General features: G+C 35.2%; 2 protein-coding genes and 1 long non-coding RNA gene across 11 annotated transcripts in view; all 3 read right to left on the reverse strand.

Moving 5' to 3' along the window:
* Nucleotides 1-14014, reverse strand: part of LOC143423012 (uncharacterized) — a 76620-nt gene extending 62606 nt beyond the window's left edge. Inside the window, exon 1 of the long non-coding RNA XR_013101782.1 lies at nt 13575-14014. This is a non-coding gene — a long non-coding RNA (uncharacterized LOC143423012). The remainder of the gene's footprint in view (nt 1-13574) is intronic.
* LOC143422989 (uncharacterized) lies at nt 394-10821 on the reverse strand. 3 transcript variants are annotated; one of them, XM_076894017.1, is made up of 6 exons: nt 10690-10821; nt 10336-10435; nt 9462-9581; nt 9197-9371; nt 8898-9014; nt 394-1295 (listed from the first exon to the last, which is right to left on the reverse strand). In XM_076894017.1, exons 2-6 carry the CDS (start codon nt 10393-10395, stop codon nt 394-396), a joined length of 1374 nt encoding a protein of 457 aa, XP_076750132.1. In that variant the 5' UTR covers nt 10396-10435; nt 10690-10821. The 3 variants fall into 3 exon arrangements, with proteins under 3 accessions (XP_076750132.1, XP_076750131.1, XP_076750133.1); XM_076894016.1 differs by lacking the exon at nt 10690-10821 and adding an exon at nt 10524-10677; XM_076894018.1 differs by lacking the exon at nt 10336-10435 and having other exon boundaries at nt 10690-10800.
* Nucleotides 14015-14143: 129 nt separating the features above from the next.
* LOC143422967 (bridge-like lipid transfer protein family member 3B) lies at nt 14144-23042 on the reverse strand. Of its 7 annotated transcripts, XM_076893971.1 has the most exons (19): nt 22746-23042; nt 22162-22363; nt 21888-22079; nt 21572-21797; nt 21303-21469; nt 21043-21202; nt 20666-20923; nt 20339-20578; nt 20208-20234; nt 19591-19683; nt 19304-19491; nt 18992-19229; nt 17713-18917; nt 17500-17634; nt 16839-16850; nt 15639-16010; nt 15388-15535; nt 15150-15163; nt 14544-14666 (listed from the first exon to the last, which is right to left on the reverse strand). In XM_076893971.1, the coding sequence occupies exons 1-19, from the start codon at nt 22787-22789 to the stop codon at nt 14664-14666; spliced, it is 3924 nt and encodes a 1307-aa protein (XP_076750086.1). In that variant the 5' UTR covers nt 22790-23042; the 3' UTR covers nt 14544-14663. The 7 variants fall into 7 exon arrangements, with proteins under 7 accessions (XP_076750080.1, XP_076750082.1, XP_076750081.1 ...); XM_076893965.1 differs by lacking the exon at nt 15150-15163 and having other exon boundaries at nt 14144-14666; XM_076893969.1 differs by lacking the exon at nt 14544-14666 and having other exon boundaries at nt 14785-15163.
* Nucleotides 23043-23436: the final 394 nt, after the last annotated feature.

The raw sequence follows: 23436 nt of genomic DNA on the forward strand, positions 1-23436 counted from the left end.
TAAAACGTAAAATGTGAAACTGATCGTTCCAGCATCTAACTCTAATAAATATTTCTACTTTTTCTTCCCTTTTTTAAAAACCACTCCGAATTCCAAGAATATTGCAAAGGAGCATCCAATCATCGATCGTACCACGACGATTCATCTGAAAATGTTCACCGAAGTTGTATTCTATTATTCGTTAAAACTAGGTCCATTCGCGGCCAGTGTGTCTCGACGACGGACGCGAATCTGATTAACGCGACGACGATTCTCACGAGAATTCTCATTGCCTACTTAAAAATGAAGATGCGCGAGAACGATACGCTGAACGATTCCCCAAGAGCTCGCCGTGGATCGGTTCGCCGTCTCGATAAACGACAGGTCCTTCGTTCGTCCTGGCGCGGTCCGATCTCAAACAGAGGTCTTCTCTTTGAGCAACGCGTCGATGTCCTTTAGAATGTCGTCGGATACCATGTCCAGCGTGAGATAGTCCTCCTCGTTGACGTTCGACAGACTGTCGCAGGTTTCCTTCGAGTCGTCCACGGTGTTGTACGGGCCAGCCGATTTTCTACCCTCGATCACCTTCTCGCCCTTCTCCAACGGCGTCTGATCCTCGTCTGTGCTGCTGTCGCACAGCCTGATCTCCACTTCGTTCTTCCTAGACGCGTTCGACCGCCGTTCCAGTCTCTCCTCCGGACCTTTCCCAACTAATTCCTCGGCATTCTCTACAACAGCCTCGCTCTCGTGAAACGCGAACCGTTTCGGCGATCGTCTAAGCTTAACGGGTGGAACGTTACCGATAGACGTGCCCGTGTGACCGGAACTACGTTTGGTTTTACACCTAGGCGCGAAGTCCTCTTGACGATCGTCCAGAGATCGCTTGACGCCCCTTACGACAGGGATCGAGTCGCTCAATTCGGCCAACGTCTTGATGGCGTCCTTGAGGAAATCCGCGCTGGATTTCTCGCCGATCTTCTCCTCATCCTCCTCCTCCTCCTCGTCCTCACCCTGGTCACCTTTGCGACGCCTCTTCCGGCGGCGAATCTCCTCCAAACTGAGGACCTCGAAGTCCAACGCTTTCTCGCCGATCTTCCGTTTATTATTACCAAGCGGCGAGTACAAGCAGATCCTTCTGGTCCTGCGCGTCTTCATCTTCCCGCCAGCTGCGTCGTTCCGGCGATCCTCCGTTTGATAGGAATAATAGGCCGCGCTTTCCGCCTGGATCTCTTCCAAACGGATCTCCTCGTAGGTCTTGCAGTAGGGGACCCTCGGCTGCGGCTTTACCGGGGACGGTACACTTTCATTGTCTGACTCTGGAAGAAACATAACCAGGAAGTAGTGGGTAATCTCTGTTTAGACGGTCGGACAACGAGGACGCCCTCCCACGACGCTGGTCGCTCGTTCGTTTATCAGAATCCTTAAAGTAACCAGCGATCGAGTAAAGTCCTCGGAGGTGGTATCTCGGAACGTTTCCACTGTGTGTCTTTTAGCAACATTATTGGGGGGAAACATTTTTTTTCCTTGTATCTTTTTTCGTGTCTTCGATGAATTTAGTTAAGATTTTTTTTTTGGTTTTATATATTACATTTATGTATATACTGGGTTAAGCAGCCTTCGATGTCTGACAGTAGTTAGGGGAAAGTTCGAATTCTAATACTATCGGTTCGAAATTTTGATTCGAGCTAGAAATAAAGAGAGTGTTTAGTACAATTCCAATACTTTGATCGATACTCCTTGATAATGAACGGTTGTCGAGTGATCCTCGTATCCGCGTCTCCTTACAGCCAGCCTCTCTCTCTCTCTCTCTCTGCCTTATTTCCTTTTCCTTTTCTTTCCCTCTCCCCCTCTCTTTCCTTTTATTTCTCTTTCTCTCTCTCTCTCTCTTTTTTGTTTCCGTTTCGTCACAAGTATTCGTTTCAAGCACACGACTATAGTTCCTGATAAGTAACCATTTGCAGAAGCCACCGATAAAACTAAAGAGATCCCTGGGTATTTAGAATCTACCGTGCAGTGGAGCTTTCTGATTTCTCGAATCATATTCCTGCCAATAGGTGAATCATTATCGTCGCCTTTTATCTCAATATCCGTGTCTCTTTCTAGTCTCTTATCTTCTTATCTTTTTTTTTCTACTTCTCCTTTACACCTCTTTTGTTCGCAGGTCTACCGCAATCGTATCGTCTTTTGGAAGGTCTGTTCGAAAAACTGGTCGGCTTTGGTCATTCATTTTGATCTAGCCTCGCCTGTCCAGGCTTCGATCTCCAAGAAAATTCAAACTCGATGAAGTAACAAGCAACTGACGCAAGAAATCCGTCTTGTTTCGTTATCTTTCTCTCTCGTGCGCAGAAGAGCGTTGGTAAATGTGACGATCGAAAGAATCGACTGAAAAGCTCCGACGATGATCGAGTATATCGAGGGAATCGCGACGGCCAGCGAAAAAAATCTGTTTCTTCCTCGTTCCTTTTCCACATTTCCATCCCTCCTCTCTAATTCGCTACCGACGTTATCTTTTTCAACCGACGTTTGAAAGAAAAACAAAGAATACACGATTCCACCGGTAGGTGGAATTTCGCAACGATTCAATTCAACAAGTGACAAACAATTATCGGGTGGTTCGTTTAAAAAATTCGATCGTTCACTGCTTACAATAATTCGATACAAAGAACGCAAAGAAAATTGAGAACTAATGATGACCAGAGTACAAAGACGATTGGCCTTCGATCGCTATCACTGGCTATTGTATTCTCAAAGCAACAAATATAATCGGTAACGATCGTCTCTGTCGCATTGGCATTATTTTCTCTTATCATCTTCATGGCATCAAGTTTATTGAATTCCAAGTAATCGCCTCGATAAAAATTAATGTTTTTCATTCGTTTACATCGATTAATACGGAATTACTTATCGCATATTCAGCGTATTATCTCTCTCTCTCTCTCTCTTGCTCTCGCTCTCTCTCTCTCTCTCTCTGTCACTCTGTCTCTTTCTCTCTCTCCCTCTCTCTCCCTCTCTCTTAATCAATCAAGTCCCTGTTTTTAGTTGTGAAATCGAAGGGACCTGGGCTCGCCTTTTGTTCCGCCGTTAATCGCTAAATCAAGTGGGTTCATCGTTCATCGGTTGTTACAAACGAACGCAACGATAATTTCTCCCTTGCTCTTCCATTTTCTCGCTTAAACGGAAATCATCTCGACAATTAAAAGCTATCTAATTACCGGTGTTCTTAAATTTACACTCTGTTTAAATAATTAACACACTTTCCTCCCACTAGTACATCCTATGCTTTCCTCGTGCTCTTTCCCTTTCTTCTTTTTATCGACACGAATAATCGTGAAACAAGTACGAACTCCGAGTCTGGCGCGCGTTACAATTTGGGGAAAGGAAAAGAGAAAATAAAAAAAAAAAAAAAAAAAAAAAAAAAAGAAGAAAAACGGACGTCGGGACGTGAGAACGTTACGGTTTTAAGGTAGAGAACAAGAATTAATTGATCGTACCGACGAAACAGCGTAACTCGAATAGCAGAATCGTTTACTGAGCGCAGCTGGACATAGAAAATGGGGAACGAACTAGAACAAAAAAGAAACAAAGGCACGGTGTCGAGGGAGATTCAGAAAGACTACGAAACGTTCAAAGGAACATCGATACCCTATACGTGTACACGTGCGATCGGTGACGAAGAAGCAACGAAAACGAAAAGCTGTAGAAAAGTCGCGTCCCACGAATCGTTTGTTGCGAACAATCTCTCGCAATCGAAACGATTTCGTAATCTCTTACAAATATCCGATCGATTCTCCGATTTAATTCTAAGTAACATTTAAACGCATCGTGCGATCGGCTGGACGACAGTCCACGTGAAACCGGAAGGCCGTCGCCGGCGACACAAGTCCAGCTGCTGAACATTCTCTCTTTCCCATCATCTCCTCTCTCTCTCTCTCTCTCGTGCGCGCGTTAAATGTTTCAGCACTTTTACAAACTATTTCGCCTCTTAATAACCACGCACACACGCACTCAGCGACTAAACGACAGGCAAATCGTGCATATTATAACAGGCCGATAATCGCACTTACTGCACGAGAACGAATCAAAAGACGATCCTGTTCGATTTAGCAATGAAACGATCGTGTTTCTTATTTGGAGAAACAGCTTGTCTTCCATTCTGTTTCCAACCGTGTATGCCTGTTAATATCTTTATTTCTTTCTTTCTATATTTATATATATCTATATATCTTAAACGTCTTTTGCCATTCTCCTCTTTTTAATCCTTAGGAATACACCTATATATTATTTGTGTTACTCACTGTGTATATATTAGGAGACACCTAAATTTAAAAATAATCGTTTCGCACAACGACAGTTACAGAGCCGTGCAATCATCGAACCGCCTAATTAGTACTTCCGCGCGTGACATTTGAGGGCAAATCGAGTGAAATTCTCACAGACACCGGTTGCTCTGGGATTTAGATGTCTCTTCCCGAGGGCGGGAGAGGATCTGCGACGACGGTAAGTGAAAAGAAACGAAGAAACGGAAACATATCACTCTCACGCATACACGCACTTCTCGCCACGTCGCCTAATACTTTCGCTTATAGTACACAATCTTCCTTCCTTTCTCCCTCGCGTTATTACTCGCAATCTTCGATCTCTTTCATCGGGCTTTCTCCTTTTTTTCCCCCCCGTTCGAATCGCAGGTTCCATCGTTCGCGCGTTTCACACGCAAGAATCAATCGAGGAGTCTCAGGCCGCGTCTCTTGCCTCGAATAAAAAGAAAAGAAAATAGAAACTCGCTACGTAAGGAGGCGAAGACGAAAGTAGTAGTCTAGGCACTGGAGAACGTAGAATTCAACCCGTATATAAATCGCACAATTAACAGTAATCCACGAATTCATCGTTCGCGCGATCGACGCTCGACATTTAAACACGACGACGATTAATTAATTTATTTCAGTCACGCGTACGTACGCGTTAGTGTGCATGTGTGTGTGTGTGTATCTATGTGTGTATGTATCAGTGTGTCTGTGACGATAGCAGTTAAATAGAATATAATTACTCATCATGCTGTACGATAATCTTGTGATAAAGATTATGGTTGGTTTTTTTTCTATTTTTTTTTCTCTTTTTTTTTTACCATTACATCTCCCGTGCGTACCACTAGGCGCAAATAGTACTTCGTAATAAAAATAAGAATTATATATATATATATATATGTACATACATATATACTTGCTTTCATTGGAATCTAGAATATTCTTACATTAAGTGAGAGAGCCTACTTGTTTCTTTGAATATTCTAATATTGAACGAAGCGACATGTAATAATATGTAGTCAATCGTGACGCGACTGGAACGAACCTCACACGGCCTCATTTCCGTTTAGAGCACGTGTACGTTTTAAATATGTATCCGTGTACGCATGCAATACGTGACAGAGGGTTGCGTCTCTTTTATATTCCGTTTGGAATTTTCACCCCTCGGCGCGAGCGCTTATCCCTTTCTCCATCCTCCCGTACTCTTTCGCGTAAATGCATATAAATATACACACTCATATATTTATACCTATAAACTTGTATCTATATCGTAATAGCGTTCGATCATAGTGTATCCACGCGCGACTCCTTCACCCCTTTCAATTCGTTACTCGCTGGATGATTTATCTCTGTTTGATCGAAGAAGAATCAAATGCTTTTACATGATCGAGCAAAGAAACAACGCATGGCAAAAAAAAAAAAAAAAAAAATAAAAAGACGAAACTATACAAGCCGTAATATTTCAACGAGTGGCCTGATGTTTTGTAATTCGTTCAGAAGAGTTAAGCTACAAATTTCATCCGATTACTTCGATTCTCGTTCGTTCGCATTCGTAGTGGCAATCTTTCTTCTTTCAGTGTTGATGAATCTCGCGCAAAAGAAAAAACCGAAACGCGTAACAAGTGTAAGGCGAGCTCGAAAGATAAAATCGTCAGTTTTGCTTATTTTTTTAACGCTTACTAAAAGGAAGTACGCGTTATCCTCGTGCAGCGTGATTCGATAAAACTCGCTCCTGTTAGACGCAATTATTCACTACCGGTTTCCCTGCTCGTCTGCGAGACATTATATCCCCTGCAAGTATGATTCAGACACGACCACGCTCTCTCTGTTCGCGTAGCTCTAACAAATTTCATGTAAAATCGAATAGCTGCACACCGTTGGTGCTCGTTTGGTTATCCCATGCCATTTCGGAAACTCGCTAATTCGTGTGGGAAGCCAAAACATATGAAGGCATTTATCATCGCATTCGTTCGTGTGTACGGCACTATACAAATTAGATCTGGGACATTACGATTGAATCGGATACTGCTTATCCCCTATAATTGAAAACTCGTATATTTTCATTTCTTTTTTTTTCTTTTTTTCTCTTCTCTCTCTCTCTTTCTTGCGCTCTCTCTCTCTCTCTCTCTCTCTCTCTTTCTTTCATTTCTGTTCATTCGTCTCACCTTAGTCATTCTTCCTTTTCAAACGAAAAGCATTACTGTTAATCGCATGTAACAATACATGCAGTATTGCACGAGAGAAAAACAAACAGAAAGCACGTGTGTGCGCGTGTATTTGAGGCAGTATTCGACTCGAATAATCTCCTATCAGGACATAAACGCTTTATTGGAACTTAAAGCATAACCATGTTAGAAATCACGAACAAAAGAAATTAGTACTAACACCTTACACGCTGGAAAGACAACATTTTTTTTCTGCTTTTTCACTTTTTTTCCCTTTCATAACTTTGCACAAACTGGTTATGCTTCAAGCATATCTTGCCTTCTGATGAAAGTGTTCTCTCTCTTTTTTCCTTCCACCTTTTTTTTCTTTTTTTTCTTTTTTCTTAAACAATCAAACAATCAAACATATCAAAACTCAGTCTCCATTAAAAACTAAACAAACTGCTTCACCCTAAACTATGTAATCACGGTTATCAGATCGGTAATCAAGAAATCTGTGCGAGTTCAAATCGTGTGTGTGGCAAAGCGACGACCCATAGCTATCTTCTTATTTCATCCGGTATAAATTCAAGGTTCGGTACTGTTTTAGCACAATGAAAAGATGTGAACGCTTCGATCTTGGTTTTTTCTATAATGCGGCGTTCGGGATATTTCAAGGCTCATCGCGCTGCCGTTGGAGAAAGATAGCCATAGGCAGTTAGAGGGCTACAGGCAAAGTTTAGATATAGCAGCCCCTGCAAAAATTGATATTCAAATCTACGTTTTTTTTTCATCCTTTTCTATTATATGTACGTTTTTTTATTTTTTTTATTTTTTATTTTTTTCTATATAATTTTAGACCGTCGTGCTCTTTCTTCTTTTTTTCCTTTTTTTCTTTCTTTCTTTTGACGATATAATCAATTGCGATTTTTTTTAATCGACGATGTACGATAATATATTCTATAACTGTGTTCTGACATAGATACTAATCCCGATTATGACTAGTCGGTAATTTGAACCAATATCATTGAGAACACAGCTCCGTCGAATCGATCTAAATGTTGCATGTTATCCCTCTTCCCCATAATTATACACTGTACGTGTACACAAAATTATATATGTATAATTGATCGTTATATCGAAACAACACACACCTTGGACTATAACTTTAAGAGTGTAATGTACACAAATGTCTGAAACGATCTTTCAAAGAAATCCTTCACATATCAACAATGACTTTGTAATCTTATTCTATCCAATAATAAAGACGACGATATAGATCACCTATTGGTTTTTATCGCAACTTTTTCTCAACTAAAGGAATATTCTCTTGTTACATATATTCTTCCATACACGTATGCGTTCAACTGTATCTTTTATGTTAGCTAAATAAAAACTATATATTGATATTTTCTATATACGAATAAATTCTATGTGAGTAGTGCAGTCTTTATTATTGAAGAGGAAATTTAAAATGTATCTCGTGAAATTTACAATACATCAACGTGTACGTGACGCTATCAAAAGCCATTACTATTAGCAAAATATTATATAAGTTTTCAATGACATCGATGCAGCTCAAGCTGTTTCCTTTAAAGAGCTTAAAACTTGTTTTCCGTTTCTTTTTTTTTTTTGCCTTTTTCTTTTTTACTTTTTAAGTGTACTCATCGGTTTATCTAATCTGATTAAAATAAACTACACGAGTGAAGATCGATTAAGTATCGGAAATGTACTAACATTCCTGGTGCTCAATCAATATGGTATCTGTGATAACGTTTACTGCAAAGTAGGAAGTACAACTTGTTTCTTTGTTTGTACGTATAGAGTATTGTACACGCTCGTACATCTGTACAATACTTTATACGTAGTATTTAAAAAACTATATCTAATCGTTACGCGTAATTTTATATCTGCTTTCACCGTTTGTTTTAATACCTCGTTAATCTACTGTTTCAATGCTGGTTATTGCTCGATAGAAACTTACATTGTTATAATCAGGGCATTCTCTGGCAACTTTAAAATCGTCTATATGACGTCATTTCGAGATATGGCAACGGAAATCTTGACGTTTGAGGCTGAGAGGTTTGCTGATTATGAATAGGTGAATACGATGGCTGCTGGAGGAGCGAAGAATTCTGTTGATTTTGTAACGGCGATAGTGACTGGCCAGGAGAGGATGAGTGTAGATTTTGTGGATGAGAGAATGATAATGCATGTGTGTGTGTATGATGACAGGAAGAGGTCTGAGAGTTTTGTACATTAGCCTGTGGTAGATTCAAATTGTTCGTAACATTGATGTTGTTTAGTATATTGAGACTGTTAGAAACGTTATTGGGGATTGTCAGATTGCTCGGAATACTGAGTGTGTTTGGAATATTTATGCTCGTTTGTAAATTGGGTGGAAGGGAAAGTGTAGCCGACGTAAGGTAATGTACGCTGAAAGATGGACGGGGGGGCTAGTAAAGCCTCATACCTTCTTCAAATTTGACGATAAGAGGATCGACAGCTGGACTACCAATAAAGCTGCCTGCTTCGCTGCTTCCTCTACCTTGATCAGACTCGGTGCTACTACCATCGTGTTTTGTGTCATCTGTTGGCAACGAAAAAAAAAACGATTATTACATAATCATGAACGAAAGCAATGATTTTAAGTTGTTAAACTATTTTTAAATCAAACGTAAGAGTTGCAAATGTTTGTCAACGTATTTCATTACGGAGCATAGTTTGTTGATTCGAGTGGGAAACACCCTGAATCATGTAACACTTTTTTACCTTGACGATTCATCCATTCCTGGTTCATAGTTTTCGATGTTAAATCAAAATTCTTCACTGGATTAATGGGATCGCTAAAGGTTGTATGAGGACTTTTATGCATAAATGAACAGTGCGGTTTCCTACAGCCTCCAGGCTGTGTTTCCCAATAGCATGGAATTGATTTACGATTTTTCTATTCGAACGAACGAAAATAAAATATTAAAAACCTCTCTAAACTACCGGGATTGGTATTTAATGACGTTTCTATTATTATTATGCTTACTCTTAATTCCATATGCCTAAAGGTACAATGATCATCGAGGCATTTGCCCTGCTGCCAATATACACACATTGTTTCGCAGCCTAAGGCAGAAGGTTCATGTCTGAAGGGACAATTGTCACCCTACAAAAATGATTACATAGCGTCAGTGAAAATGCAGAAAGTAATATAATAAAGGTATAAGAAAGATATAATGACGATAGCACGACAAAAAGTTGTGATGTTGCCGTGAACAGCGACAGTTGCAGTGCTCAAGCAAAATGTCAATACTGCAACCTATGCTATCGTCAAATCTATTAACCATTGCATACAGTGTCATCCATACGTGACGTGTCTACATAATGCACTCTATAAAACGCATTGTTCGTATATGTTTGACAAGCACATCGAATTAAATATATGAACAGCAACAAATTGTCTTAGTATGCAATGTGTTGATATTTATTGTTATTCCACATAGTTTCTCATAATACGTTAAGGTAATAAAAAATGTTAAATATCCGTACCGAATGACAAATGTAACGCACATCAACTTCTATTGCATATTAAAATTATCGTCGATAATACAAATTGTTTCGACTACGAATAACGATATCAATTGAGCCTTTTTGAAATAATTGAGGCTACTTAGCTGTCAAAGTGAACGTGAAATGTAATAATCACGGTGTAAACTGTAAATACATAACACGATTCTCTAATTATTTCAAAAAGAAGGATATCGTGCGGAAAGCCTGGCTCCAACATGGCCGATCTAACCTCGCGAATTCAATGGATCAGAAACAATATGGAACAAATCTATCGAATATTTCGAATCCCATTCTATCGGCTAGATATAACGAACGATCCCGCGATTATATCGTTAATAAGAAATACGTACCTTTGTGCACGTTGAGTAATAGAAAAAATAACAATCGGTATTCTTATGACTGTGCTCCATTTGCAAGAACTGATAGGAAGATGAGTGATCGTGTTCCTTACTGAAAAGACAAAATGTTTGAACGCATCGCGATTAAAGAGGATGTATCATAAGGGAGATGCGAAAAATAATAGAATAATGCTTGTTACCACTTCGTGCGAAACATGATCGGAACTTATAGTCTACCGTGCTCAACCGCCAATTCGAATGTTATGGAAAATTGATTCGGATGCAAAAGGCTCGCTGGTACCGTGTATTTGTACCGACGGGAATGACATTTTTTCAGCGTGTATCAGTTGTATATTCATTACTTACGTACGGTGGCAATGATTCCTTGAGTGACTTCTTTTTTGTCCCTTCGCTTTGACCCACACACTAAATCGACTCGCACACAGATTCAAGTAAATAGTTCGACCGTGGCACTTGTCGCCCCTTTCGTTCGAGACGCTGTTCGCTACAGATACGATGCCGGAGACATCCGAGGATATACGAACATAGACGATCGTTCGCCGCGCCACTTTTAAAATTTTCGCCTGAAATACACGTCAACGGTGGCAAATTATTTTACGGTTCACGTTCTAAATTCAAAAGAAATCGAAAACCAAATTTTATTAGTTTATATATAGTAAAGAAATATAAAATAATCGATCGACAACGAAGCATAGAAGACCGATCGGACGTTCGAGCTGCCTCGGATTTACACATCCAATCGTTAAAAAATCTTGTGTACAAAATGTTATTACAGTTTAAATGTATACTTTATAAGTTAACAACAATTACAAAGTTTAGCGAAGAGTTTAAAATATACTTTTACAAATGGTATTGTAAATATACATTTTAAAAACCCTTAATACATTTTATATAAATATCACGTAACTGATTTGTAAACGAAATCTGTTTAAAAAAATATAAATCCGAATAAACGTACAGCATTCAAAGTAGTATATTTGTTTATAACAATTATTGCAAGACGGTGGATTTCTAGTGAAGCAATAATTATCCAATACTGGTAAAATTTGTTCAAAAATAATTGTGTAATCACATCTTAATGTATACATATAATGTATATATTTTACCAAAATTCATTCAAGTTATACCTTATATTTCATTAAGATAACTTATAATCAGACATAAAAAGTTAGTTTCTTAGGATTTATAAACGGCATATAACTTGTAAAAAAAGTGCATGTAACGCATAATAATAATATGCAAACATAATTATTGTTTTCAGTAAAATTGTTAACAGGAATCAACGTACAATATTATAAAGTAATTTACAGTATAACGCACACGTATATATATAATGTTTAAATAACTGCATAGGGAAATAATGAAAATGCGTTGCAAGTAAAACTTGGATACTTCATTGTAACATAGATTATAAGTATCTACGGTTGTTTAACTTTCATGAGAAAATCTGAACTGTTACACTTAACTTCGTTATATATCGAAATTAATGTCGAGATATGCAATTTATGTATATAATTACAAATATACAGTCCATTTCACTATGATACATATTACATGTCTTCCTGTAACATAATCTAATGTACAGATTTCTGACCATGTTCTCTAACATTTTAATGTAATACAATGAAAATGATAAGAAATTTTCTAATTAAACTTTTAAACGTACAGAGCTTAAGAAATAACGTTTTAAATCAAGTATTATTCCTTCTTTATCAAAAGAAAGTCTAATGCAACAGTACTTAAATTCTTCACTTTGTTTTACAAATATAAAGGGAAAGAGGGTATTATAAAGTTGTATAATATTTCTCTCGCAACACAATTATATATCAATCTTGAATTTAGTAAATGTATTATACTAGAAAACAGACTATTTATTTATTTTTTCTTGAAAACGGAATCATATAAAATATAAAATAAGTCTAATTTGCGGGTTTCGTAAATAGAAACACTAGAAAAATAGCTTATTGTTTTGCGGCGAAAGGATTGGCCAGCAACCCACCCTAGAAACTAAATTTACAGTAATGAACGATGATGAAATGTCAAGATATCACAACAGTATATTACGATGAAATTATTAATTCACTATATAGTACATCGTTAGATTGTAATTTTGCTTTAATATAGTCCAATATTATTCGCTTCCACGACAAATTCATAAATATCAATCAATGTATGCCCTTACTTTAATGGTAATACAGGAAGTAACACGATAACATCAATTTCACAGTCTTATCAAAACATTCCAGATTATATATTATATAATATATATAATATATTATATTGTAATATTGCATATACACCTGGGTCTCTTGTTAGACGATATTTACTGTGCAGTGCAGCTACGTTCGTTTTTCTATGTCTCCTAAGCATACTTATTGGCTACCGGATATTTTTAATCGATTGCAAGCAAATAAAAATCAATTTTTATGTGTACATAATCTTTGGAAAAATTTTGATCTTTTCCCACATATTTACTATATTTTATTTTACGCAATCGTTTTCTGGCACTTTTTTTGTACGATTGCGTGCACCCACCGCGTAAAAAGAGACTGAATTGTACATACAGACAAAGTGAGACAATTGCTTTGATCATCTTGAATATCCGTTACTTTTCCATCGTCTAACAATAAATAAGTATGGTATGTTGATTATATCGATGCAACATTGAAACAGACTGCCAAAATCTGTGCATATCGTATCTCGTCCGGATCGCGATACATGCCTGCAATGAGTGCTCCCTTTGTATTATGTAACTTTTGTAAAGAAAGTTTCCCCATATTTCTAAAAAGAATAAAAATATTTAAGATAATCAAAATTATTTCCCACTCTGTATATTATAATATATTACAATCAGTTTCTTTCGTGCAGCTGTTCTAGTTTATCAAGTAATGTAAACAAATCATTGATTAAAAATACACGAACAATTCCACCTTGTGAATTTCAAGCTAGACAATCTACATTAACCATGGACTCAAACAACGCTTCATTCAATTTTCAATAATATCTCACGATATCTTATTACATTACGTTATTGTATATTAATCCATTCAGTTAAAAGTTATTTACGAAATTCGTCGAAACATTCGAGACCAAGGAAACGAAAAATTGGTAAAAAATTTATATCTAATTCTTTGTTTTCTAGGTAACAACCAATGTTACAATCCTTTCCCTCTCCTCCCTCTATCACTCTCTCTCTCTCTCTCTCTCTCTCTCTCTCTCTCTCTCTGAACATATATATATATTGCAATATTTTGACTAGCATACTACAGTTCATGTTGTGTTACGTTTTTTACTATTTTTGCACAAATACGTATATATAGATATACGCGTGTGCAAATATTTTAACAATGTTTTATATACACATCACTTTTTAACGCACACATTATTGTATAGAGCAAATATGCATGTACGCACTTAATCAAAATGTTCTTTTCGATAGTTATTTTCTTTGTTTGTATTATCAATGGAAATGCTAAACACTGACTACTATTGCCATTATTTATCGCCTTGTACTTGATCATAGTAAGAAAACAGTGTATCTCGCATAAGTGCATCTTATGGAACAGAATACATTCTTAATTATTACACTGTTATATGAAGAGCAGAACGGCAGTTACTGGCATAATTATGGTAGAAGAAAATAGTGTACAAAACTTGAAATAAACGGTAAAAAGCTGTCGTAGTCTCTAACGCTTAGTAATAAGTATATTATTACTATTTTAGAAAATGAAAATTAATCTAATGTACCAGATTTGTATAGTAACGAAGGTTTAAGCACTTTACTATGATTCAGTTCCCCCTTAGTTAAGTTTAGATAATATGAAAACATATGTTAATCCCATCATGTGAATTTTCATCTTAAGTATTATGAACGTTACTTTAATATTAATAAAATTATTATTACGACTTATTCGAACTACAACATTTGGAACAATCGAAACAACTGGTATGCTATCTTTTCGATGACCAAGTTGCACGAGTACCGCCGCCAGGACCATTTCTAATTATTTGATTTTCAAGCTCCGTTACTGTTCCTTGCAAGATTCTCTTCTCTTTCAAAAGCAACTGTATATCTTCTTGCGCCACACTTAAATGGGACTTTATTAAGTCAGATTCTTCTTTTATACGCATCAGTTTCGCATTTTCTTCTGATAACTTTTCCAAAGCACCGAGGCGACGTCGGAGTTCTTCATTGTCCGATTTTAACTGCTTACTGGACTGCCTCAAAATGTTTAATTCCGTTTCATAATTTATATTTTGGGCTATCTGATTATCACTATTCATTAGCGTTACAAGAGAATTACTCTTGCTCAGTGTGTTTACTAGAAAGAGAACAATTTAATTAGATTTATAAAAATAGCGTACTGCAAAATGTTTTATAGTAATTAGTAAAACATATAAAAATTTGGTGCTTTTAATGAAAAATTGTTTCCGAGGAAATCAGAAAATTAAATACTCTTTATTCAATAGAGATGGTGAACACAAATAATATATTTTTAGTTTCTAAACTATTTCGTGATCAATAAGCACTATTGATAATATACAAGACACAACAATATTTCATATTTTATATTTTCATACGTTATTCACTCATGCTGATTTATAAATTGCGTACTTGCTTTTTATTTTTAATAAGCATATGCGATAAGCGGAAATTGGTTTCTCTTCATTTGGAGAAAAAAAAGTAAAACATGCCTAATTAAGTGCAAATCTAAAATTCTATATAGTTATTTTTCTATTAGACAATGTCATTGAAGCAGTAAACTCTACTACTAATTGTCTAATTGTTTCGTGTTAATGCTCACATTAGAAAGGCCATCTGTATGCACAGAACAATTACACATTGTATAATATTAACTTTTAAAAAAGTAGGAGAATTTTTTAATAAATTTGCCACTTGCATGTACCTTAAAGACCTACTTATATTGTACATATAAATTTATGCTATACTATCGTATATTACTAACTATATTTTCCTTTATACAAATTACAAGTGGCTAACGGATAACAATATTCCAATTTTACCAATATATTATTACTCACCAACTGGTTCAATATGAAAAACTCCATCTGTGTCTCGTACTACCCTAAGTTTTGAAATATTCAGATCTATAGGAATTGGTCCTGGCGAAGTTATATTATTCGGAGGACGATCTTCATTTAATCGTAATGATATATTCTCTAAATATGCCTGCAGTGAAAATAATAAAATTTACACATAGCACATTACAGATAGCAGTTCTTCAATTTGTACAGCGAAACTAGTAAATAATAAAATGTAATGCTTGATTTACCTGCAAAGGTATTGGCCTAGGTATAATTTCATCCTCGATTAAATCTGTAAGCCCACTTATGGAGCTCATTGACAAGGCCATTGATACATTGGTAACTTTAACTTCTAATTTGTCTTCAAATAAATCCAATACACTTTGTTTATTGTACACATCGATACTGGAATCATCTACTTCCTGCTCTGTGACATTATTTTGATTCCGATTACGAGACGTGTGCATACTTTTATTAGTCATAGCTTCACTTGCTTGGGATAATTTCCAAGAATCAGATTTACATTTTAAATCATGATCCAAACGGAGTTTAATGCATGATCTACAGTTAGAATCTGCAGGTAATTCAATCCAGCCTCTAGATCGTGCACTGAATTTTGTCTAACAAACAAAACATATTAAATGATAAATTTATTTAAAATATGCATGTATATGTGTGCGTGTCTTTGCGCGCGCGCGCGTGCCCGTACGCACAAACACACACATTTATACTTCTACAATATAACAAAATGTATTTCGTTGATTAATTGTCAAATATTTAAAACTAAACTTTAAATTTCAAATTATATAAAATAAATTGTAAAATCTTTTAAGAAAAGATTTTTAACTGCAAAGCATCAATATGTGCAGAGTGTCAATATTAAATTCTCATTTATATGTATATATAATAAGATACAAGAATCTACAATACAAGAATCTACAAGATATACAAGAATCTTCCTCTTTTTCATACTAACTATTCTTAACTTAACGATTTCAACAAGATCACGCTTGAAAGCTTCGCTAACTTCATTCCAGCTAAGCGTTACTTCATACCATGCTACATGAACTTATCACACTTTTTGTACACGTATCATGAAATTAAAAATTAAGAAGCTTTATAAAATCGTTGTCATAAAATAAAAATATATTCTTTAAAGATTCTTTTCTCTCTTTTCTTAAATAAATAAAAACTAATTAACTTGCATGTATATGTCACATACTCTACAAATATAATTTGTTAAATATTTCTTTCCATTGCGTCTCCAATTTCAATTACCAAATTTTATATGTACATCCACATAAGAACCATTTACATGAAAACTATTTCTGTATATTAAATTTGTACAGTATAGTGACATAATTAATTTGAAAGAAATAAACATGCAATACGATGTACATAGTACAAGGCATTTAATATAAATAAATATATGAGTATTTTGCCAATACCTTCCTCTTGACCTGCCACAAGTGCCACATAAAAACATTCACAAGAGAAGGAGAGACGCAGGAGAAGCATGCAAAAAAGTTAAAAGACAAACATTGTATAAATATACATATATAATATAAAAATGTTTGTAATGTATGTGATATAAAGCTAGAAACAAAATTAAGAGTTCTGTGGCACGCAGAAGTATATAACTAGGAAAGGAATAAAATATTAATCATCAATACATTCTAAATAGTAGAACTTTATACAAAAAAAAAGAAAAACAAATGAAAGAAAAAGATATTATTCGAATAATAGATTTATGCATTTAATATATTCAAATTTCATACTCAAAACATCTTTGACAAACTGTAAATTTCGAAGCAATACTTTTTCTAATTTATATTAATATTATAAAAATATGTCAAGTTTTTATACAATAATAAAAAAAAGCACTTTGTACAGTGTGTAAAAGAAGTTGAAACTTTCTAACGAAATTATTATAAAAGAAAAAAGGAATACTTAAAAAAAAAAAAAAAAAAAAGACAATATACAATTTTGACTGCAGCAATCTTTAAAGTAATTGAATATTTAGATCTATTTAATAGATTAAGAATAGCATATTGTATGTAATCAGCAAACGAAAAGTTTATCGTGTAGATTAATAGAAGTTCATTTTACCTGAAATTCATCCCATGGAATACACGAACATTCGTCGTTACCGATATTTGAAATTTGAACTTTTATCGATGATGCATATCCACAAGATTGTTGAATAAATTCAACTTTGGATAATTTAAATGTTACCATAGATACCTAAAGAAAATTAATATTTAAATCAAAGCTAAATTATATTATGTATTATTTATCATATATTACAAAAAATAAACTTACAATATCCTTCCGTTTACATACACTATCCACAGATTTTTCACTCTGAGTATCTGGAGTTTCTTCGACTACCTCACTAGCCTCTTCCACTGCCGCTACTCTAATTGAATTATCGACAGAAAACACTGTGTCCAATTTTTCTTGTTCCTGAAGGCTAATTAAAACGTAATTTTCACTGTCAGAACTGACATCACTTCTTATGGACACAGTGTCACTACTACCGTCCTCTGGGGAAGCTTTGAAAGCCGAATCAATAGATGTCATTAAATTACTGAATCCTTTTTTCATAGAGGAAAGACCAGCGTTGAAATTATTAGGAATAAATGGCGTATTCGATGACGAGTCCCCTTTACTGTGTTTATGCATAACATCAGTAGCGTATCGTATAGTAGGCAACGCTCTTTCCTCTTCTACACCAATAAATTGTTTGTCATGCGTCGCATTCCCTATTTGTTGATCGTGTTTATTTGTACCGTTCTGCTTAAATGTGACAACAGTTTGAGATGGATTAACAGAATGCATAAAATCCATAGACATCATCGACGATACGTCACTTTGCGGCGTTACCATATCATTATTTATATTTATCTTTTTACTGTTGCTCTCAACTCGTTCTGTAGTTTGCCACGGAATAGACGAACCCGCAATGTCATCCGCTATGCTAGATGAATCTGGCATAACAGATTCCAAATCGCCGCCAGAATTTTCTTTACCGGGAGTATGCGATGGCATGACGAATGTTACTTCTACCTGTGGTATTAACGCGCCGATAATTAAAGAACTATCAGCATCTACCTTTAATATCCTATTTGAATCGATAGTTAGGTACGTTGCCATTTCTGATAAAACTTCCGACAATCTCAACAAGAATAAATACTGATAATGGTTTAGTTGGACGCTAACTAAGTTGCTTATGTATGCGAGACCATGAATGTCAGCGGTAGAAGATTGTTTTCCTGTTGAATCTTTTTCTGATGAATTCATCGACACGTAACACCATAATGTTAAGGGAAATGCATCGAGGAACGGTACTGGACGATTTTGACCAACCGCACGAGCGCCAAGGAAATCTCCCCAAACAGGTTCTAGATTACAACACCACACGTCTTTGGCCTCAGTCCATAAAAGTTCCCGATATAATTGTCGAATTAATTCATATATAGAATTACTACTGAAATTAGGCGGTGGATGACGAATATTATCAGTGCCTGCAATAAACAAATGTATATAAAATCCGATATGAAACAAAATAAAAATGTACACGCTCGTAGAAAATTATCACCTGCACAATGTGCCAAAAATTTATCTGTTAAGACATGAAAATCGTTAGATCTGTTTGGAAACTCAGTACCAAAGAACATTTGACCCATTTGAAAAGCATTCAGACATTGTGCTAAATCGGCTCTCGAAGATCTTTCTGCAGATCGAACATTCGTTATCGATGCTCTAGAAGTCTGTATGTGCAAAGACTTAGGTCTATCCTTTTGATTAGGATAATCTTGCTGGCTTTCAAAAACAATCTAAAAATAACAATTGTATCATGACTTTAACAGAATTGAATATTAAAAGGTAGACTAATTATATCATCACTTACTCTCGGAAGTATAGCTTCAATCTTCACATCGAAATACATTAAGTTAGTGGAAGTATATGTTGCTTGTTTATCCTTATTCATTAGAGAGTGGTATAAATTTAAAGCAAAAGAATTAAACCATAAACAGGAACAAACATCGAAGTTTACTTGGATGGGATTTAGTTGTACATAAAATTTCGGTGGTGGCACTAATAAATTGCAAAAATATGAAGTTAAAAACTAACTTCTTATCTGTTAACATAAACTAAACAATAAGAAAAGACCATAACTATTATCTGTTCACCTACATGGAAATGTAATATCTCCAGGATAATAATAATATGTAAACTCAGTATGAAGAATAGTAACATCTTCTGGAAGACAAAACCTGTCTCTGTCACCTAAGCAAAACAAAAGTATTTTAATAAAAAATAGAGATGCGGATATATTCTCCAATGACATACATGCGTTATGCATATACTCCATACAAAAATAATAATTCACATAATGTTATACATTACATATTATAAAATGCAAATAATAATTATTTTATGATGTATAGCAATTCATATATGTGTATATATATATATATATAATATTCTCCTTAGAGTTTATGAAGCGAGCACAACAAATTCTCTTATTATATACTTATTTGGAACGTAAATATGATTGAAAACTTTTTCCAATGAGGCATATTAAAGGTTTCTTCGTCTAGATATGTTAATAACTATTCATGTGTCTTATGATCACTGTTAAAAATGTTTTGTACCAAATTGTAAATTAATGCTAGAGTAAGTAGAACACGTATGATATAGTAACAACGTAACACACAAAGCAACAAAGTCCCTAAATATGAAGCTGTATTTAAGTTGTACTTCTAATGCGATATTAATATAAATATACTACAACTATTTATAATCTGTACCTGATGCATGTTTCTTCCTTGTTTGAGCTGTGCAATTTTTAAACGAAATAATTATTGAGAAAGATAATTTTAAAAAAATAAACCTACTAAAAAAATTAATTCAATTCGATCGTCATCAAATTTACACGTACCTGTAACTAATTCTTTTGGTACAGGATTGCGAGATGTTGTAGTTACTTTGTATAAAGTGAAATCATCAATTCTTATTATGATGCAAGTAGTCATTAATTTAGCAAGTTGTTCCAAAATAAAGTTTTTCACTGGATTACCGCTAGGATGTTGCGACTTTTTTGGCTCGTGACCAGCTGTGTTTGCATTCTGGGCTTGACTACCCTTATCAAAATTTTCCCCCGAACCTTTCATACTGTTAGCTAAATAAGAACAAAGAAAATTGTTTTGTTAGTATAAACAAATTACACTTCCAGTTGTGTTACTATCTTCTCTGAAGTGTAACAAACCTGTAGCATTGCCTTGACTTCTTGTTAATGGAGAATGCTGTGTTCTACCAGAATCAATAAGATCCATGAACTGACTTCGAAAAGAAGTTACCGATTGTTGTAACCATTGACTGTGAGGTGTAGCATTCTCTTTATACTTAACCCAATGTTTTCTGTCAGCCATTGCTAAGTGATACGGATAATAGTCAATTTGAAATCTAATCAATGAAATGTGCAATGCTCCACCATCTTTCAAGTCAGGATGAGAGGACCTACCACCTGGATACATAAATAAATAACATTGATAACACCACTGCTTACAAAAAATTTTTGGGAAGACATAAATTAAACGATCAATCAACAAATATATAAAAAAGAATACGCTTGTATTTACTTACTACCAGCATCATCGCATAAGTGCAGATCAATTCTTTGACAGAGGAAATGGTACGATGTTTCTATGACATCGTATCTTGCAAAAAATTTAGAGATAAGAGAGTTATGTTGAGTTTTTGTTCTCGATTGCTGAGATATTTGTGCTTGATACTCTGGCAATACCTTAAAACATCAAAATACAATCAGATACAATTACTTTCCACTATTTTCTAATCTTGCATGTACCAAGCATATTCTAAGGGTGCATAATAGATACACTAACCTCTAGTTTTCTAGCTGCCTTTGTCTTACGTTCTAAAATTGTAGCTTTCTCTATCAGGCCTCCTAAAGAGTCAATAAAGTGAAGTGCTGCTTTTAATTGTGAATCTGTTAAAACCCATAGGAGATCATCTAATATAAGAATCAGTCTAGATCCCATAACAAAGCAATCTAAAATGCAAGTACATATATTTTCATTTGAAACATGGGTTATACGGGAAGGAAAGAAAAAGGTAAAACAACTGAATGGAATAATAAAAAAACATTTTGAACCTGATAATCTTTTCTTGATTGTAATCCGACATTTTGCTTGATTTGTAAGTAACCGTAATGGCGTAAGGTTCTTGTCCTTAGTACTTTGTGCTTCTATTCTAACTGTCTGCCATTCTAACTCTTTAAAAATAAGTAACTGTCCACGTTCAGAATCTTTCACTCTAGTAGTTCTCAGATCGCAACGCTGCCACGTTGCAGATTTTGACTCTACGATAATGCGATTCATCTATAAGGAAGTAATAGTTTACAAATGAAACATCGAAGAATAAAGATAGAGAAACGCTATACTTCCGAATAATACAGTAATAGTACGTACCAGAACTGAAGCAATGAATGCAGGACTTTTAAACGTAACCGAGACAGTATTAACAGCCACTGTTATACCGTCGATTACTTTATGTATAAAAGAATATTTTGCAGGACCAGTGTACGAAGACGGTCCGTGCGAGGAAGATAAATCCCTTAAATCTTCGCATGTTTCTACTTCTATATGAACTTCATCCAAAGTCTACAAACATCAAATCTAATTAAAATAGGAACAAAAACTATATATCGATGTATCGGCACATGAGAATAAAGCTGTCGGTTACCAAAAATATAGGAACACTTCTTAGCTTGGTCCATTGTATACGAAACGAAACTTTGTTACACCAAGCGCTTGTTAATCTAAGCCACGATGGCAACTCCAACAAATCTGTCAGAACTATCTCATCGAGTTCTAAGTTAGTCAGTTCACCTTCGCCTTTAAATGTACTTAAATTTATTTTATCCGCTGATAAATTCTTTGTAAACCTATAAATTCGTCAGAAAAATGAAGCTTAAAACGAAAATGACCATGCGGCACGGTTCCTTTTTTTATAATTAGTTCAACGCCCTCGTCACTTTGCATACGTGTAACATATTGAAATATTCCTAATACAGAGTTATGCCAACAAGATTGAGAAGAAGCATTCATATGGATCACGATTTTTTAACAATCCTCGAATTGCTTTGACGATTGTGCATAGATAGAGAGGGAAGAAAATAATTGACAATGAAAGTTAAGGATAACGATGGATGACGTTAAAAATATTTCGAACATTTCTTATCCAACTTAGCACCAAGGGTGGTGCAATTTTTAATTGCACATTGAACTAAATATAAAAACCATTTAACAGCCCGATCATATAAATACCTTGACAAATGTTTCAACAGTTGCTTCTTTATTATCGACACCATTTTTGTTTTTTTCTAATTACTTTCAATTAGTTTCTACGATCCCAAATACATATACAACGCTTCAACATGATTAATTTGACGCTACACATTTGCGATGAACCAAGTCCCGTGCATATTATACATGCCACGATTGTCTACGATTTTCGACTCAAGTAGTCGCCAGTAAATGGACTATACTGCCAAGTTTCTAGTTCCTTTCTTCAACTTTCATTTCAGACTTTTTTCTCTATTTTTCATTTGCTCAAAGTTTCTAATATCTCTCGTCGACTTTCAGACGAACAAAGTATGGCTTAAGTAATTACGCGCATTCAATCGTCATACTATCTCAATAAACTATTCCTTGTTTGATCCTTACTACGTAAAACACTGTAAATTGGCTCGGGTACCAACATTAATGCAGGCTTAGTTAATAATCGACGCTAGCTTTTTTTCACTTTTGTCTTCGAATTGCAGAATCGTCGAATGAAAGGGCGAATTAGAAAACATTTGGTACAACGAATTATTACATGATAGATAGAGAAAAAAAATAACCTTTCAAGTTTCATTTAAAATCTATCACGCATAAAGTGTGAGCGATTTTAAAAGTCGGCGATGTGTACATTTAAAGTGGACGGTGAAAGTAGGTAAACGTTTCGCTTCTCTTTAAA

This window comes from Xylocopa sonorina, chromosome 4 (assembly GCF_050948175.1).
Source record: "Xylocopa sonorina isolate GNS202 chromosome 4, iyXylSono1_principal, whole genome shotgun sequence".
NCBI classification, from domain to species: domain Eukaryota; kingdom Metazoa; phylum Arthropoda; class Insecta; order Hymenoptera; family Apidae; genus Xylocopa; species Xylocopa sonorina.